Below are 15895 nucleotides of genomic sequence, written 5' to 3' on the forward strand. Positions count from 1 at the left end.
AAGCTATGAAATTGAATAAAGTCTTAAAACTTTAATATAGCGAAAGGCAGTATAACTAAAGTTTAAAAATAGACTGAAGAGATGTGCAACACATAGAGGCAGAGAATTAACATTTGCAAATGTTGCATATATAATTTCATATATTTGCACATATGTCCTTACATTTCCTATCTCTCTTACATCCCAAAAGAAAGACAAAGAACATTAAAAGGCATTTCACAGCAAAAAATAATAAAGTGTCTTTAAGTATTTGAAAAGATGCTCAAACTTACAAATTCTGAGGTAGCATTTTTTTAAAGCATACTAGAATTGCAAAAATTAGCTAGGCTAATAATCTGGTGTTAGCAAGGATATGTCTTTTAGGAAGACAAAAATGTACATAGCCTTACACCTAACAGAAATTTACTGTATAGAAATACCCCAACAATCATACAAAAACAAAACCAAAAACCTAGCCAGATAGTTTATGACAACTTTGTTTCTGCAGCTGTAAAAAAAAAAAAAAAAAAAAATCTGGAACAATACAGGAATAAGGAGCATCCAAGATATTTTTAACCTTAAAAAAAAAGTTACAAAAGTGTGGCTAGTATAATTCCATTTTTGTTTAAAAAGACAATAGAATAATATGTTGGCTTATGTGTGTAAAATCAAGCTGGAAGAAATGTATCAAACCTTTTTAATAAGTGTTACCTTTAAGAGATGAAATTATGGAAAATGTTCACTTGCTATATACTTTTGCTAATATCTTAATTATTTAACATAAATGACTTTTTAAAATGAAAGGAAAGGCAGTGATTTAGTCGTACAAATTCTGAGATGGTTTCTTATTCATTGTTAACACTGAAAATACAAAATTTCAGGAGCAGGAAGCACCCTGGTACCAAGGTGTCACTTTAAAAAGTACTTATCCTTTAGAGATACTTACTGAAGCAATTAAAGGACATAGGGTTTGCTTCAATTTGTGGGTGAATGTACAGGCAACACAAGATTGGCCATGAGTTGCTAACTGTGCATAAATTAGGTTTCTGGTACATGTGGATCTTTATACCATTCTCTCCACTTTGATGTATGTCTGAAAATTCCATTAAAAAATTAAAAACAAAACCGCAATTTACCACCACAACTCTACAGAATAATACTAACATCTTCTCAAACAACTAAACTAGCACAGTTAAATATTTTTAAATGTTTATCAATAATCACCCTGCTCTATTCTTAGTAATATTTTGCTTCTGAAATTTCATGGGATGGTATGATATTTCTTCGTAATAATACATTTTGCTAAAACGAAACTTCCAGCTTTGGAATATATATAGTCTATATGGCAATGTCACACTTGGTAGAAAGCTATTGGTAAAGTTACGCTTCTTACAAGGTGTCAAAGGAGTAAGGTAATTTTTGTCACCACCAATTAAAAACTTTTACGAAACAGGACTGTTATAGAACAATTAAACCTTGCAAATGCACTAGTCTCCAGGAAGAAAGTCCTGGAGGAAATTCTGCTTATTAAAATTGCAATTTTAGTTTCCATTAAAAGAGAATAAGACAACAGAAGATGGGCTTGCAAGACAAATTATTTCTTAATGTCAGTTGAGCTTATTTCAAATGAGATAGCGTATCTACACCAGGTTGGGTTCAGTACAATTTTGTCTCTTCAACTCATTTATCTAATTCAGTCATCTTGATTATGGCCTCATGGACTTCATTTTCAGAGAAAGAATTCTGTAACAAACAGCCCACACACATGCTGATTACTGAACAGTTAATTCTAATTAACTTGGGCATGACAGGAGAATTTTGATAAAGTCCTACAATACAAATATAGTCTGCTTATACTAGGCTAACTTATATAAAAAACCCACAGCATCGTCTCCAGACTAAACAAGAGAGTCAAAGAGATCTAATTTAAAACAACAAATGAGAAAATTAAAATCACAAATAATTTATTCTTCCGTTAGAGTTGATACAGTTTTAAATAGCAACAAAGTACACAGTGGTGGAAAATTGGCACAGAACCTAAAAGCGTTTCCATCACAATAAGGCTGTCCATGCTTTATGTGTTCAAACTTGATGTCCATTTTCTACTGACCATGTTGAAAAAAACCCTATTCTGACCTTAAAACACACACACTCTCTTTCGTACACACACAGAGACACATTAAAATCTCTCCTTTTGATTACAGTATGTTGAGAACAGTACATTTTGCTTATTCAGATTTATCGCACCCCTTCTGTTTTGTTTCCAGTTAGAAGTGGGGAAAAAACAATTCAATTATAAAGAATATACCCTATTCCCTGGGCACAGGCAACTGTGATGAAAATAGCAACTTACCTTTGGGCTAGATCTTTTCAGATTATGCTTAAGTAACTGTGGTTATAAACTTCTCAATGCATGACTTCCTGCCCAATGCAATATCCCTGAAATCACCTAAGACAGGCACAGGACAGTCTCAAATATGGCACAGGACAGTCTCAAATATGATTAAGTATACCATGCTAATAAACAAAGTGATCTGAAATGCAACCTCTATGCTTTTAATACAGATCAGAATAAACACCATCAATAAGCGTTTTCCTAAACATCTCTACGTTATATTAACCAACATAAAAAAGGGAAAAACTTCGAAGTGTTCCTTCCTTTATAAATGGCATTATTTCCAGTCAATAAAGGTTTGTAAAGTCTCCTGAACTATTCTTATTATATAAACCAATTGTCCTTCTAATGTTAAAAAATAAAGTTACTGAATCAACATTGACTCTTCTTTGACATCATTTATAAAATATTTTGATATTACTAAGTTCCCTGATTACTCAAACAAGGTAAAATTAACACTTTCATTTTCAGTTATTGCTCTTTTAGGAGAGGATTACCACTTCATTTACATGAAACTGTTAGCAAGATTCTTCAGATCCAACATGAAGTAATTCTTATTGCCTCACACTTTAAAACTGTATTATAAATGATCTTTTATAAAAAGGTTTTAACCCACAAAACTGGAAAGCTTTTAAAAAATGTCTTTTTACGTAAAACTGTATCACAGTGCCCTTGATTATCTAACACATAAAAGGGATCTGAATTTTCTCTAAAGAACATAACAGTGGACATATGGTGTGCTTTGTCTTCTCCCTCACCTTCAGCTTCACAGAACACCACTTTGAGACCAACACAATCAAGCATCCATCATGCTCCAATCCCCATTAACAGAGGACTTCTGATTCTGTCCAGTGCGTAGTGTACCTCCTTGCATATTCACCACATGAAATAAACATAATATACAAAATATTGCTGCTGTAAAAAGTGTACATTTCCCTCTTCCCCTTACAAAAGAATCTGTGGAAAAGTATTAAATTCCCTTAACCTTCATAAACATACAAAGCTGTTCACACCTTTAAGTCTGTAACAGTCCATTTGAAATACTGTTCCGAAATCATTGCAAATTGGTTATGTCATTCTATTTTCTGTCCAATGTTGCCATCTAGAGTGGACATGTGAAATCAAGAGTGTTTTTGCGCTACTAAAGCCTTTTATAACTAAGCCACAAAGGCTGTTTACTGATGAAACAGCCACTTATCCACAAGGTTTTTCCAAAAACTAGATGGAATGGAAGGGTCTCTTCACAGGGAGGTGTCCACAGTGCTGAGGCGACAATATGGCTGCTAACAGATTCTGGCTATTGGAATGTAAGTACTTTTCACTGCTGGTAATTTCCATACTGTCCCTAAAAGATAAATTAAAAAATATAATTAGATCATAGTTTGACCATAACAGTTCGGCACAGAAAATTACAAATCAATCTTAACACTGTCATACTACAAAAGCAACTACAATCACAACAAACAAAAACCGTTACATATAATATTTAGGTACAGAGTATCTCTGTAATTTCTTCTGATATTACAGTCAACTGCAAATGGATTTCAAAGTCTATGAGCCTAGAACAGCACCTATCAGAGTGAGAACTTAGATGTTTGGTGAATTTTATTGAACTGAATCAAGAATGAGTGAGAAGTTGTGGTTCTAAATGCTGGCATAGCATATACTAGTGTGTCAATTATATTCTAGTACAAGTTTGTGACTGTTTAGATTATTATAGTGACTTATGAATTAACACCAAGGGTATTTGGGATAAGTAGCAAGGATGGAAAGATATCTGGGAGATAAAGGGAAAAGAACCTTCTAGCCACACTATGGAATTTGGGCCTCTTCCTGAGGCCAATGAGGTATTCACAGAGGTATTCAGACAGGCAGCTGGTACATAAGATCAAAGAAAGATTGTTTTTGATTTTGTTGCTTTTAGTAAGGTAGACTTGAAGGGCCTGTAGGCTGACAGGAAGGGAAAGAAAATGAAGCCCAGGTATAAAAGAGGTAATGAATGAAGTAACAAAATTCTACAAGGGAGGTAAACAGTGTTCAGTATACAGCCGTTAAGGCTAGCTTTTGGAGAAGAGAAGGAACATCTTTTCCTTCAGAAGAGAAGAAAGGTAGAAGAAAAGAGGAATGTACTAGAAAAAAATTTCTTTTAATAACAAAAATGTCTTAAATGTGTTTATAATAGATGCTCATAAAAGCACTTGGGCACATAATCAGTAAACTGTTTCCTTTGACTAAATATCCCCCTCTAAGTCAAATTAACTTTTATATCAAGAAAGTATTCTATAGTTGAAAGCCTTCTGCACAATAAGAAATAGTACCCTAAAAGTTTACACTTCCACAGAAGATATACTTCAAAATCTGTTGAATACCACTGTATCTAATGGAATAATGCACTATAAATAGAATTAAGGTATTTAAAAAATATTGATGTATTTTACATAATTATATTCAGAAAAATTTAAAGTCAGTGCTCATCCTGAAATATCTGTAGGTAAGATTTGCTTTAAAATACTCAAAATAGGGTGCGGGTATATAAAACAACATTGGTAAAATGCCGATAATTATTGAATTTGGTTGGTGGGTACACAGGGATTCATGATGCTCCTCTTTTTGCTGTCTTTGTTGAAAATTTCCTATAATACCAAGTTTAAAGTAAGAAATGCTTAGCATACAGGAACTTACTGTTCAATTGTTACATTATCTAAATACTGAGTTTAAGTCCCAACTCTACTGTTGCCTTTTCACTTGAGCCCAAGGAAAGCTCTTTGAGATTCAGTTTCTTCACCTATAAGGTGGGACTGTAACATACCCATCCCTGGCTCTCAATTTTCTTTCTGTTTAAGGTTACACTAGTTCTACCTCATTTATTTGTTAGGACACTTAAATAAGAGAGGACATGAGAAAGAGCTTTCAAAAATTATAAAGAAGTGTAAATAAGCAAGCCTCAATGCTGGAAGGAAATGCTCCCGCAGTGAGTACGTGTGATGAGATATTAATGATGAAAGCGAGTTGCACATATTATGAACGATGTGAAAGCAGAAGAGAGGTTAAGAACTGGTGTAAACGCTATAATGTATCTAACTGTAGCATGAAGTACTTGATGACAGGGACTAGGTCTTATCCATTCTTATGCTCCAAGTATTGAAGAGAGCCTGACACATAATAAGACTTCTTCAATAATGTACACCAAATGTGATATTCAAGCAATTACAAACATGTACTGAGCAAATACTATATGCTCATCACCATAAATTTGAAAAACACGGAAGGTAAGACTTACAAATAAAGTATAATTGCAGAACAAGGTCTACAAGAGTTCAGAAAGGAAAAGGCTATCGCAGCTAAAATAATTTGAAAAATATTTCAGAGACTGTGAGAGGCTTAAGAAAATAGTAAAATTTGAATGGCAGAGAAAAGAAAAAGGGGCACTTCAAATAGAAGAAACAGCTAAAGCAAAAGAATGGAGAAAAAATAGGTAAAAAATGCTTAGGAAATTGGAGAGTAAAAAAGAATATACAATAATCAGGACTAGAAGCTATTGATTATTTGTTAACACAGAGCTTGAAGTAATGGATACGAGAAGTCTGGCTAATATCAACAATAGCCGACTCTTAATATATCTCAATAACTTAATAATATATCTCAATAAAACAATATATCTCAATAACTCTTAATATATCTCAATAACTCGTACCATGTGTCAAACACTGTAACAAGTGCTTTGTGTCCATCTGTTACCTGTGCAGTAAATATGATATCCATTTTATGGATGAAGAAATTGAAGCACTGAGAATTTAGGTAACTTGACCCATACCAGATCACTTTGCTAGGACAAAATCAAATCACAGGCAAGCCTAAAAAAATACTGTATATCTGCGACCATCAGCAAATTCTAGGGTTAAAAGTATGGGTCTGAGAAGCAGAAATCAATGCCTAGTTTTAATTCTCCCACTTACCAGTTTCTTGTCCTTGAGGCAAGCTATCTACCTGCCCTTTCTTATTTACTTATTTGGTTGCACCGGGTCTTAGTTGTGGCATGCATGTGGCATCTAGTTCCCTGGCCAGGGATCGAACCTGGGCCCCCTGCATTGGGAGTGTGGAGTCTTCACCACTGCGCCACCAGGGAAGTCCCCTACCTTCCCTTTCTTGACTGTCTCATCCAAAAAGTGAGGATAATCATGATTTCTCTTCAAACAGTTGCTCAAGAAGAAAAGCACGACAGCGCTCTGCAAAGTGCTGGTGTGGCTGGAGGCAGGGGCGTCATGAAGGGCCCAGTCCCTGGGTCTTAGCCACTCAGCTCGGCCCTGCTTACCCGTCATCTTGGGTGGATCACTCCAACTCTCTAAGCCTCGGCTTCTCTCTCTCTTTACTTCTTCAGCTTCTTTGTTTGTAAATTACAAAATTCCTCTGACTAGTAAAGAATAAATGGGAAAGGAGGCAAGAAGACAGCATGGGAGGATCCTTCATCCCATCATGAACTTAGGAGATGTTAATGGTATAAACAAAGATAAGGCAGTGGTCAGAGAGAAGTGGATGGATTCAAGAATGTTGAAGGAAGTCAGGCTAACAAGATTTTGTCATTTATTAGATGGGGAGAGGGAGGAAGACTTAAGCATCAAATGTGGCACGTGGCATTCTAGCTTGGCGATAGTGCCCCTCTCTCTAAGAGAGAGCACAGAAAGGAGGAATGTGTGGGTACAAAAACTATGAATTCGTTTTGGTTATGCGAAATTGACATGATATTTCCAAGTGCAGATGACTACTAGGCACCTGACTTTCAGAAGAGAAAGTCAGACTAGAAATAGAGATTTGAGAGTCAACAGCATGGTAAATTAAAACCATGTGCGTAAATGAGATTTTCTAGGGAGTGTATGGAGTGAAGAGTCCCTAGACTGAGCAATAAATTTCTTTCTTTCTTAAAAGTATTCTGTCCCAGTACTTTTTAGGGGTTTCTTTCTCTATTCTTACAATCACCATTCAAATTTAGTAAGTGAAGGCCCTACATATTCACTCACCAGTATTTGACTACTCAATGTGTTCTACTAGGTGATGGAGACTCAACAGTGATAAAAAACAGATGTGGTGATGTCTTTAAAGAACTGACATCCTAGGGGAAGAGGGTATGATAATAAACAATAACTACATAATCTGTCACATGGAGATAAATGCTATGCTGAAAAATAAAAGCATCTAACACCATATTTCATGAAATTTTCCTTCTAAGATCAGGAACAAAGCAGGGATGTCCCCTCTCACCACTCTTTTTCTACACTGTACTGAAATTCCTAGTTTATGCAGTAAGAAAAAGAAACAAAGGTAAACAGATTGGAAAAGAAGAAATAAAACTGTCTTTGTTCACAGATGACATGATTGTTTAGGTAGAAAATCCCAAGGAATCAACCAAAGAAACTCCTGAAACCAATGAGCAAGGTTGTAGGATACGAGGTTAACACAGAAAATTCCCCTATACACTAGCAATGAATAAGTCCAATTTGAAATTAAAAACAATACCATCTACATAAGCACTCCCCAAAATTGAATACTTAGGTATAAATCTAACAAAATATATAGAGAGAACTGTATGAGAAAAACTAAAAAATTAATGAAAGAAATCAAAGAACTAAATAAATGCAGAGTTGTTCCATGTTCATGGATAGGAAAATCAATATTGTTGTGACGTCAGTTCTTCCCAACTTGATCTAAAGATTCAACACAATCCCAATCAAAATCCCAGCAAGCAAGTTATTTCTGGATATTGAAAAAATAATTCTAAAATTATATGGAGGGGTAGAAGACCCAGAATACCCATACAATATTGGAGGAGAAGAACAAAGTCAGAGGAATGACTATTCAACTGCAAGACTTAATATAAAGCTACGGCAATCAAGACAATGTGATATTGGTGAAAGAACAGAAAAATAGATCAATGGAACCAAACAGAGAGCCCAGAAATAGACCCACATACAGTCAACTGATCTTTGGAAAAGGAGCAAAGGTAATACAATAGTGCAGAGATAGTCTTGTCAACAAATGGTGTGCTAGAACAACTGGACATCCGTGTACAAAAAAATGAAATTTAGACACAAATCTTAACAATTAAGATTTTCTTCATTCAGAACATTAACTCAAATAGGACCTTTACCTAAATGTAAAATAGAAAACTATCTAACTCCTAGAAGATAACATGAAAAAAAATGTAGATGACCTTTAGTTTTGGAGTGACTTTATAGATACAACACCAAAGGCGTGATCCATGAAAGAAATAACTGATAAACTGGACTTCATTAAAATTAAAATCTACTCTAAGACAATGTCAAAAAAATGAGAAGACAAGCCAAGAAGACAAGGCAGTATTTGCAAAAGACACTACTGATAAGGACTGTTATCTAAACTATGCAAAAAACTCTTACAACTCAACAGTAAGAAAATGAACAACCCTATCAAAAAATGGGCCAAAGACCTGAACAGACGCCTCACCAAAGAAGATATAAAGATGGCAAGTGAGCATACTGAAAAGGTGTCTACATCACATGTCACTGGGGAAATGCAAAGTAAAACAACAATGAGATACCCCATAAACTTACTGGAATGGCCAAAATTCTGAACACTGATAACAGCAAATGCTGATGAACATGTGGAGTTAACAGGAACTCTCATTCATTGCTGGTGAGAATACAATATGGTATAGCCACTACGCAATATAGTATGGCAGTTTCTTACAAAACTAAATATACTATTACCATATAATCCAAAAATCATGCTCACTCCTAGGCATTTATCCAAATGAGTTGAAATTTTATGTTCACACAAAAACCTGCTCATGGAAGTTTATAGCAGTTTCACTCACAATTGCCAAAACTTGAAAGCAACCAAGATGTCTTTCAATAAATGAATGGTATATCCAGACAATGGGCTACTATCCAGTGCTAAAAAGAAACACTTTATCAAGTCATGAGAAGACTTTAAATGCATATTATTAAGTGAAAAGCCAATCTGAAAAGGCTACATACTATATGATTCCAAGTGCATGACACTCTGGAAAACGCAAACTATGTAGATCAGTAGGAAGGATAGAGGGATGAATAAAGGGAGCACAGAGGATTTTTAAAGAAATGAAACTCTTCTGTATGGTATTATAATGGTGGATACAGGTCATTATATATTTGTCAAAATGCACAGACTGTACAACACCAAGAGTGAATCTAATGTAAGTTATGGACCTGGGGTGGTAGGTTTATTGATTATAACAGATGCACCACTAGGGTGTGGGATGTTGATAATGGAGTAGGCTATGTATGTGTAGGGGTAGGGAGTAAATGGAAACTCTCTGTACTTTCTTCTCAATTTTGCTGTGAACGTAAAACTGCTGAAAAAAAAAAGTCTATTTTTTAAAAATTAAGTAGGTTTCTGGTCAAGACAGATTTATACTCCAGCCTGAAAAAAAACCCCAAGGCTTCCCTGGTGGCACAGTGGTTAAGAATCCGCCTGCCAATGAAGGGGACACAGGTTCGAGCCCTGGTCCGGGAAGATCCCACATGCCACCTTGTGCCCGTGCGCCACAACTACTGAGCCTGCGCTCTAGAGCCCGCGAGCCACAACTACTGAACCTGCGTGCTACAACTATAGAAGCCCATGCGCCTAGAGCTCATGCTCTGCAACAAGAGAAGCCACCACAATGAGAAGCCCGCACACCGCAACGAAGAGGAGCCCCCACTCACCGCAACTAGAAGAAAGCCCACGCGCAGCAATGAAGACCCAACACGGCCAAAGAAAACCCCAAAACTACAAAAAATATATGAAATACTTGTATTCAGGACACAGGACAGAAGGTAACAAAGAACAGCAATCTGTGAGAAATGGAAAACAAATGAGGCGAGCACTGATTACTGCACCTTACTGCACTGAGGGTTTCCACACTACAGCATATGGAGAGGAATTAAGGCTGGGTCTGAGGTAAGAAGGTAAAGCTTAGAGTCTGAAGAGAAAAAAAGGAGCTAGAGTTCACAGGCCTTAGTACCAAAGAGGAAAGAAATGCACAGAGAAAAGAAATGCACTGTGGAGATCTGCAGAGGAAACCTCTTGAGGATTCACCATAGCACTGATATGCAAATGCATGCAACGAAAATACCCAAGTCCAAGGAAAGAAACACCCCAACGGATTAGAGGAAACAATTCCTGCACTCACACAGGAACGGAAATAGTGTTTATTCCCACCAGCCAGAGTGGAAAACCTCGTAATTCCAGGGCATTGGGTTGAGTACCCAAAAGGGTCTTATCTTACTAGTGGGGATATTTAGCCCAGGACTAAACACTCACTGTCTGGTCCTGCCTAACAAATCTTCAAAGCAATCCCCAAAAGATCAAGCTGTTTTCAAATTACTAAACTGCATCCCAAAACAAAACTCAAGAATGTTTGTAGGAATACAAATATATCCATCACTCAACATAAAAGTAATATTTGCAATTTCTGGCATTTAATCAAAGATCATTGCACATGGAAAGGATGAGGAAAATATGACCCAAAGCAAGGAGGGAAAAAAAACAGTAGATCAAAACTGGCCCAGATGTTAGAATTACCAGAAAAGGATATTAAAGCAGTTAACATACTTGTGTTCCTCATGTTCAAAACTTTAGGCAGAGACATGGAAGATATGAAAAAGACCCATATCAAACACCTGGAGATGAGAAATACAATGTCTGCAATGAGACACATCTGGGAGTGGATTAAAAGCTGGTAAGACAATGAACAAGAAAAGATTATTGAACTTCAAAACACAGCTACAGAAACTACCCAAAATGAAACAGAGAGAAAAAAAAGACTTAAAAAATTAAATAAACAAACAGAGGATCACTGAAGTATGGCACAACTCTAAGCAGTCAAATACACATGTAACTGGAGTCTGGGGAAGAGAGAGAGGGGTACAGGTGTAGAGAAAGGAAAAATATTTGGTCAGAATTTTTCCAAATTTGATGAAAACCATAAAGTCACAAATTCAAGAAACTATACAAACCCCAAGCATAAGAAAACACTCAAATAATTTGTTAAGGGGAAAAATCTTAAGAACAGTCAGAAAAAAAAAAATACACTAACAGTTTATCACCAGAAAACCTGCATTACAAAAACTTAAAAGGAAATCCTTCTGGCAAAAGAAAATGATACCAGATGGAAATATGGATTTATCATAGGAATGAAAAGTACAAGAAACAGTAAGTACATTAGTAAATATGTGACTCTTTTCTTATCATTTAAGTATCTTTAAGGGATAATTGATATTTTAAACAAAACTAATTCTACATACTATGGGGTTTGTAACATATGTAGAAGTGGAAATTATAACAATAACACAAAGGTTGAGAAGAAATGAAAGTAAACTATTATACTTTATATGAAGTGGTATAATATCATTTAAAGGTACTGATACATGATACAATATGGATGAACCCTGAAAACATTATACTAAGTGAGAGCAGCCAATCACAAACACCACATATGCATGACTCCACTTAGCCTAAATGCTCAGAATAGGAAAATCCATACAGACAAAAACTAAATCAGCTATTTCCCAGGGCTGGGTGATTGGAGGGAAATAAACATACTTTAAAAAAAAAAAAAAAAGAATGGTACAAGTTAAAATGATGAATGGTATGTGAATTATATTGTAATAAAAACCATTTTTTAAAAACAGAAAAAAATTCAAAATAAGACAGAAAATGAGGAAAAAGGACAAAGAACAGAAGGGACAAATAGGAAAAAATATCAAGATGACAGACTTAACCATTATCCATATTCACATTAAACATAATGTTCAAACCCCCTTCATTAAAAGGCAGAGATAGATTGGGTAAAAACAGAAAAAACAAACAAACAAAAAAGCAAGTCCTAAGTATATGCTGCCTTCATAAAACAACTTAAACATAAAATACAAATGTGTTAAAAATAAAAAAGATTAAAAATATATTATCATTCTAGCACTAATCCAAAGAAAACGATATTACTATTAGACAAACAGATTTCAGAGCAAAGAATATTACCAGGGATAAAGAAAGTTATTACATAACGATACAGGAGAAAATTAATCAAGACATAAAAATCCCTAAAACATATGCACCTTAAAAATGTAGCATTGGGACTTCCCTGGTGGTGCAGTGGTTAAGAATCTGCCTGCCAATGCAGGAGACACGGGTTCAAGCCCTGGTCCAGGAAGATCCCACATGCTGCGGAGCAACTAAGCCCGTGCGCCACAACTACTGAGCCTGCGCTCTACAGCCCGCAAGCCATACCTCCTGAGCCCATGTGCCACAACTGCTGAAGCCTGCACACCTAGAGCCCATTCTCTGAAACAAGAGAGGTCACCGCAATGAGAAGCCCGTGTACCGCAGCGAAGAGTAGCCCCTGCTCACTGCAACTGGAGAGAGCCTGTGCGCAGCAATGAAGACCCAACGCAGCCAAATAAATAAAAATAAATAAATTTTTTAAAAAGTCACATTAAAATACATGAAGCAAAAATGAATAGAACTGCAAGAAAACATAGACAAACACACAGATATAGCCAGAGATTTAATATTTAATATCCCTTTCTCAATAACTAATAGAACAGAAAATCAGCTAAGTCATAGGAGACTTGAACACCACTATCAAGCAGCTTGATCTAATTGACATTTACAGAACATCCCCACAGACCATATTCTGAGCCATAAAAGAAGTCTCAATAAATGCAGAAGAATTCAAGTCATACCAAGTATGTTCTATCAAGATGATGAAATTAAATGGGAAATCAGTAACTGAAAACAATCTGGAAAATCCCCAAATATTCAAAAACTATACACTTCTAAGTAACTCTTGGGTCAAAGATGAAATCAAAAGCGAAATCAGAAAATATTTTGAACTGACTGCAAATAAAGACACAACAGAAGAGGGAGCGGTAAATACAAAGGTTCTGAGGGAGAAACATGCTGGAAACAGGCCAGTGTGACTGAAGCAGAATGAATGAAGGTGGCTATAAATACAGAGGTGAGGTGGTGGGGTAGGGGCTGGGGACATGAGCTGAGCAGGGCCTTCTAGGCCATTATATTACTCTGGGTGGGAATGAAGTCGCCACATGGTTACGCGATTAGGGTGGCCTAATCGGACTGACGTGTTTAAAAGATCACTCTAGGTCCCGTGAGGAGCAGCACATCCTGTAGAGGAGCCAGGAGGAAAGCAGGAAGACCAGGAAGGAGGACAGCGCAGCAGTCCAGATGAGTGAGAGTTATGACTGTGACTTGGGTAAGGGCAGGAAGTTGTGAAAAATGACTATAGATATGGCACGTATTTTGAAGGAAGAGGTGGCTGGCTGAGGAAGATTTGCTGGCTGACTAGATGTTTGATTTGCAAAAAGAAGGGAGTCAAGGATGACTCCGGGTTTTCCGCCTGAGGAAGTGGAAAACTGAGCTGCTGTTCACGGAGATGGAAAGACTGACGGGGGGTGGGGGGCGCAGCCCCTAATAGGGTTCTCTCTCAATGCCCCTCTTTTATTCTTTTTTTATTTTTATTTTTATTTTTGCAGTACGCGGGCCTCTCACTCACTGTTGTGGCCTCTCCCGTTGCGGAGCACAGGCTCCGGATGCGCAGGCTCAGCGGCCATGGCTCACGGGCCCAGCCGCTCCGCGGCACGTGGGATCTTCCCGGACGGGGACATGAACCCATGTCCCCTGCATCGGCAGGCGGACTCTCAACCACTGCGCCACCAGGGAAGCCCCAATGCCCCTCTTTTAATTCATCCTGCACACTGCCACAAGAGTCACCTGCCTAAACACCACTATAATTAGATTTCTTTTCCATTGCCTTAACTATCTTGAAGAGTTGAACTACTTTCCCTAAAATGAAGAAACCAACAGGTGTTTGGGTTGGGGGGATACATGAGATAGATGTGGGGAGGCTACTAACACTAGAGTAGATAGAATGGTCCCCTCCTCATAGCCTTTTCTAATGGGGAAGAAGATGTGGCTGGCAACTACCCCAACATCACGGGTCTTTTTCTACTGTATAGTCCCAAAATTCCTGAGAACTTTAAAGGGTGGAATAATTATCATGATAAAAGAAAAAACATATTATGTACCTATTATATATGCCAGCCGCTGCTATATACTTTAGATACATCATTTAAAACACTTTAAAGGCTCCACACTGTTATCAGGATAAAGCCCAAGTTCCCCAACATGGCTTAGAAGAGCCCTCCTAATCTGGCCCCAATTCATCTCTCCACTCTTGCCTCTTCTTCCCCACACTCCTGCTTTACTGAGCCACACATCTTAACACGAGTCCTTTGTGAGTGCACTTCTTCCTGACCAGAATATCCTTCTCTCCTCCACAACCAGCTGGCTAATACCTACTCATCCTTGGGCTCTCGCACTATAATACTTCCCAAGGAACACGTCTGGGTTAGGAGCACCCTTCCACAAAAATCTTGCCTTTCCTCATCCAAGTACTTCTCACAGTATATCGTATCATCTGCTTACTTGTCTGTTCCCACCTAGACTTAAGTTCACAAAGGCAGAGTCCATGTCAATCTTATTTCCCAGTATAGCCCCATCTTAGGTACTTGGCATATAAATGTTACTCGAGAAACATTTGCTTAAGGAATGATGTTAAGTTTAGGAGACTTAGAAATATGCTGATTTAGAGAGAAAATGACGAAGCTGAGAAAAATGAAAAGACATCCAAAAAGAGATGTTCTGCTCACAGCTGGAAAAATGGAGCTGAAGTTGGGTTGAGAAGAGTAGGCTAAGGATACTGAAAATGTAAGACAGGGTAAATACAGAGACTGGGAAAAACACTAAGCCAAGGATTGATATCTGGGGAAAAGAAAGATGAGAAACAAATAAAAAATAAAGGAGGAATCACTGAAAATGTAAGAAGAACAAAACAGTACAGTAATATAGAGGCTAAAGAAGACCACTTAAGAATGAAGACAGGAACAGGTGTCAAATGCTAAAGTGAAGTCAAGGAAGATCCAGATAGTTGCTCCATGAGCCATAAGGACCAGGTCTGTTTTACTCATCTAGGACATAATACAGTATTCAGCACACACAGAAAATTAATAAATATTTGTTGAATTAGGGAGTAAAGGACCACTTTTCAGCAGTTAACCTGTGGATGTGAAGGAGCCTACATTTTATCTGCTCAGGGATCTTGTCCTTAGATACTCACTAGTCAACACTTATTTTACTTTTAAAATTTAGATAAAACTTCTGCCTACTCCTTTGATTTAGTTCTAGTGTATTTTTTTTTTTAGTATTACTTATCTGTCCATACTTTTTTTAAAAAAATTAATTAATTAATTTATGTTTGGCTGTGTTGGGTCTCCATTGCTGTGCGCGGGCTTTCTCTCTAGTTGCGGCGAGCAGGGGCTAATTTTCGTTACGGTGGGCGGGCTTCTCATTGCAGTGGCTTCTCTTGTTGTGGAGCACAGGCTCTAGGCGTGTGGGCTTCAGTTGTTGCAGCACACCGCCTCAGCAACTGTGGTGCACGGGCTTAGCTGC

General features: G+C 37.2%; 1 protein-coding gene across 3 annotated transcripts in view; it reads right to left on the reverse strand.

Moving 5' to 3' along the window:
- Positions 1-1926: 1926 nt before the first annotated feature.
- The window catches only part of SS18 (SS18 subunit of BAF chromatin remodeling complex), a 76353-nt gene continuing 62384 nt past the window's right edge, over positions 1927-15895 (reverse strand). For all 3 annotated transcript variants that reach the window (XM_081252998.1, XM_081252999.1, XM_081252997.1), the window contains one exon: positions 1927-3719. In XM_081252998.1, coding sequence (XP_081109124.1) covers positions 3658-3719 — 62 coding nt within the window. In that variant the 3' untranslated portion in view covers positions 1927-3657. The remainder of the gene's footprint in view (positions 3720-15895) is intronic.

Source organism: Mesoplodon bidens, assembly GCF_964165515.1.
Source record: "Mesoplodon bidens genome assembly, chromosome: 13".
Taxonomy (NCBI): Eukaryota; Metazoa; Chordata; class Mammalia; order Artiodactyla; family Ziphiidae; genus Mesoplodon; species Mesoplodon bidens.